Genomic DNA, 4653 nt, shown 5'->3' with positions numbered 1-4653 from the left:
GTTTGCGGTTACAGAGAATGTAGGTAAAGTACCCTGGAGTCCAAATTAGTACACAGTAGGCCTGCGAAAACCTGTGATAAGTTCTTCAAACTTATACAAGTATCATGTTCTTATAAAAAATATAATACAGACATCGTTTTCACGTTTCCAAGAAACACTTATTTAGAAGTGCTCTTGGTGCATCAGAAATTAGTTGCAAACGTAGTGACAGTTTGCAATGTGTCCTTGTCCAAGATAGCATTCAGATGTATCAGGTCTACCCACACTCAAGAAAACAAGCGCATCCAAACCTAACCATCTGGTTAATTCTCTCACTGATCGACTCCAGACACTAGTCATATGTGTTTCCGAAATGAGGGATTTGAGTACGATAAAAGTTCTCCACCATCGTTAACGTGGTCCACATGACCATACAACCATTCATGCAATATGTCTCAACGGAAGACCATTAATGCTTCAAATATATAGAGACCCGGGTATCTCTCACTCTCGGTAAACTGCACCACAAAGATTACAGATGTATATGTAATGAAGCCGATCAAGCGATAATTTACCCCTGTACGTGTAATTCAGTAACTAAGCAAAAAGACTCCGTAATTAAGCAGACACAGCCAGGAGGTGATCTTACAATGATTGACAATGGATCCATCCATTGACAGATTCATGTTGAACGTCATACACCCGATTTTATTTCTGACACTTTTACGATCAGTTCTATGGGTGGGGGACAGCAGAGACTTTTACCAAGTAAAAGAGGAACTTTCCACCTGCGATGTACCGATTTTAAGCCCATTTTGATGGAAGGCAAAGGTCTTAAGCGAAGGTAAGACAGCGCAAACAGCCAAAAGAGCTCCCTTGACTACCTCTTTCACCAAGGCCTGTATAGAAACACTGAGAGGGGAGGGATCTGTGCAAATCCCCTGTTGAAGGCTTGAATTGAACCTGTACCTCGTGTGTCTGATCGCTAGAAATTACAATCTTTACATTCACGTGATAAGATGATCTCTATGTGTCCTCGGTGGGTAAAATATCTTCTTTCGTCGAGGTCGAGCCGGAATAACAAATCAATATGCCTAGTTTGGCTGTAACACTGCAGACTTTTTCGTACGATACAAATACTCTGGTGTCATGAGAAAAAAGGGGTGAACATGTTAGGTATATTGACAGGTCAGTAATGTGCAGAATGAGCAAAACACATACATTAGTAATATTGTCCACCTTATACATGCACCATATTTCATCATGTAAAAAGGTTAAGGTATTTTCTACAGATGCTTTATTTTTATGTTTTCTTTCTGATTTAATCAAAACAACAAATACGAATTAACAGACTCCGGTGAAATCTCCAAGACTTCAAATTTCTGCGTTGAATCAAAATATACAAAGACAAACCTGTTTAAAATAAAACATATATACATATAACTCATGCCATACTTTCTCTATAATTCTTTTTGATGACAAAGATACAAAAAAAAACATTCTTTTTTGTCATCGTTGTCGCAGTTAAGGAAAAACTTCTTTGTAAAGGTGCAAAAGAGGAATTTTTACGAGTAATTTTTGTAGCTGTGGGAAAAAAAAGTATTCTGGAAGGCTCAATAAAAAGGATTTGTTTTCTTAACTGCTGCTGTTTAGACCGCCCCTAAATTACCAACAGGCAGGCCGATTAGTGGAACTTGAGTGTCAAGTGCTTACTTTTTGTTGGTTGATTATCGCGGGGTAGAGATACTCTCTCGGACCAGGGCTTAATAGGCCAGTTAAAAACCATTTCATCGGTAAAATCGACTACGATCTCACTATCAGTTATGCCGGAGATGTACATGCTACACTGATTCTCCACAGAGTGGATGTTAGAGGCCCCCAAAATCAGCGAGGGATAAAATCAACTCGAAACTGATTTACCACGTGCACCTGCGATATTCGCCATTCGCGCGCGTCCGGTAAGAGTCGTGCAAACATGTACAGTAGCGAATTATCAAGTACGCTCACCCGTGTTCGAAAAATGGCACGTGCACCTGGCGTATTTCTATTTCTACGTGCCATGAAAAAATGGTGAGGAAATATATGTCTAAAAATCTGGATCGGAATCCTACCAAAATGAAATAAACTGGTAGTAGTGCCACAGCCAAGCGGTGCATAAAGTTACATCCAAATCCGTTCCTAACTTTTCCTTCTGTTGACAAACATTTGACAGTGGCAAAACGTCATTTTCCAGCAAATTTCCAACATCCGGATCACAACAAAATGTTAAACGAAAAGACAACAAACATGTTTACCTTAGTTCTTTTCTAAAATGAGTGAAAACAGACCTAAACGGCCAGAGCCATTTCTTTCTGGCGTGCCTGTTAACTTTTTAGCTTATCAGATTTTAATCTGAAACTGTGCAATATATCCAAATGTGGAACACTATACCGTGTCTCTCGTATGCTGTTTACCCTCATTCAGTTCATATGATAAAATAGCGAAATCCTGCAAACGTGCGTCTCATCTGTTAAAACTTATAATGGTGGGTGCGAGCCATTTTGAATATTTGAACCGATAAGGCATAACTCTGTTTCTGCGTGGAGTTTTTATTTTGGTGGATAAATACATACACACTTGACGCTGTGTCGCGATTCACATTTGTCCATTTTCCCTAGTTATCATGGTTACCACATTGCCTTTTCCCAACATACAATATATAAAAAGATATGATTTCACGTCCGGGATACAACTCCCATTGTTTTCCACGTTAAGTGTTAATTTGTGGTAAATGCAGAGATGAAGATGTGTCGCGACTCACATTTGTGCGGGCTATAGCTCCAAATGTTTCCCGCGTATAGTTTTCATTTTTGGAACTGATGGTATAAGCTATTTAAGAAATGGGCCTTGCGATTATGAAAGCCTTTATGTAAAGTCTACGAGTGGGACACCATTGTCGGATTTAATAACTCTATCCGCATTCCAATAACTGCGTTATTGTGATTACAATTAGAGCGACATAAGCAAACGTTATGTACAAAAACTAATCCACATCATAGTCTACGACGAAAATAGTACAATTAATGTTTTGTGAAAAACACGAACGCTGGTGCCAATCCATTGAAAACGTCATCCCATAATTACCGTATTCAAACGGTAATAAGACGGCAACATTAACTGACCCATATTCCAGAGGACTCACGGTGATTTGGCCTGTTCCCTGAGAGGGATAACCGAGACACCTGTTGGTGCTGTGGACTCATTCGTTGTCGTTCCAGTAGCGCCTCTCCGTCCACAAATGGATCTCAGTTCTCTTCTAAACTTAGGACCACTTATACAATAAAACAGAAAATTGACCGAGTTGTTGAGATACATAAGGAGCTGAAGGATGGCGAGCCATAAGTCCAACTCTATTTTTTCTTCGGAGGTTGCTGTGCGCGTCCACTCGGGTAAACCAATGTAGAAAATACAGACGGGAGCCGTGGTGACAAGAAATACGGTGTTAAGCGAAAGTAGCAAGGCCGTCATGGAGGAAGGCTTCACCCGATTGTCACCCTCACCGGCACTGTTGGCCGCTACCTTGTTCCGGAATCGGGAACGGGCGATTTTGGTGATGATGGAAATATTACAAATGGCAATTATACTGAAAGGCACAAGAGAGAAAACCGATGTGTCAATCCAAGGCCAGATTTGATAGAAGAACATGGAGTAGTTGTCATTAATGTGGCCACAGTAGGGGATAAGCGCTGGCTCTTCGTAGACGGAACCATAGCCGTACAAGAAGTGGGAGTTGAGAAGGGCAAGAGAAAGCAGGATTAGAACCAGAGTGAAAGTGGTCCTCCTTCGAGTACAAACGCTCTTGGCTTTAAACGGGAAGCAAACAAATATGAACCTCTCCACCGTTACTGCCACAAGAGTCCAGGCGGAGAAGTCCGTGAACGTGAACAAAGAAAAAATTTGAAGTTTACAGACGACGGGGGAAAAATCCCGAATGTCTATGTTCACCAAGAACCTGAGCCATTGTCTGAGGAGGGCTGTCCACAGGACGAATAGATCGGCCACACCGAGGGCCACCAGGTACGGAGAGGAGGAGATCTTCCACATAGATTTCCGGCAAAGAACAGCAATGGAGACACTGTTTCCAAAAGTACCTAACAGAATGAGAATTGGAGAACAAACCTTCCATAAGTTGTCGGCAACTTCTTGCCGTGGGTCCTGGGAAGTCGCGTCTTCTGACTGATCCAAGATTCCTGTCGTCGTGCTGGAGTACGTTATGTTCTCCTCAGTTGAGCCATTTGTAGAGAAATTCATGTTTGCGGTTACAGAGAATGTAGGTAAAGTACCCTGGAGTCCAAATTAGTACACAGTAGGCCTACGAAAACCTGTGATGAGTTCTTCAAACTTATACAAGTATCATGTTCCTATAAAAAAAATATAATACAGACATCGTTTTCACGTTTCCAAGAAACACTTATTTAGAAGTGCTCTTGGTGCATCAGAAATTAGTTGCAAACGTAGTGACAGTTTGCAATGTGTCCTTGTCCAAGATAGCATTCAGATGTATCAGGTCTACCCACACTCAGGAAAACAAGCGCATCCAAACCTAACCATCTGGTTAATTCTCTCACTGATCGACTCCAGACCCTAGTCATATGTGTTTCCGAAATGAGGGATTTGAGTACGATAAAAGTTCTC

General features: G+C 41.2%; 1 protein-coding gene across 1 annotated transcript; it reads right to left on the bottom strand.

The window, feature by feature from the left end:
* Positions 1-3156: 3156 nt before the first annotated feature.
* LOC135473547 (neuromedin-U receptor 2-like) lies at positions 3157-4269 on the bottom strand. Its single transcript, XM_064753402.1, has one exon. It carries the CDS (start codon positions 4267-4269, stop codon positions 3157-3159), a length of 1113 nt encoding a protein of 370 aa, XP_064609472.1.
* Positions 4270-4653: the final 384 nt, after the last annotated feature.

This window comes from Liolophura sinensis, chromosome 8, assembly GCF_032854445.1.
Source record: "Liolophura sinensis isolate JHLJ2023 chromosome 8, CUHK_Ljap_v2, whole genome shotgun sequence".
NCBI lineage: Eukaryota > Metazoa > Mollusca > Polyplacophora > Chitonida > Chitonidae > Liolophura > Liolophura sinensis.
Note: the sequence above shows the minus strand (reverse complement) of the source record. Positions and strands in the feature narration are given on the sequence as shown.

Excerpts from the sequence above, each read along its gene's own strand:
- LOC135473547 (XM_064753402.1), bottom strand. The coding sequence starts at position 4,269 with ATGAATTTCTCTACAAATGGCTCAACTGAGGAGAACATAACGTACTCC.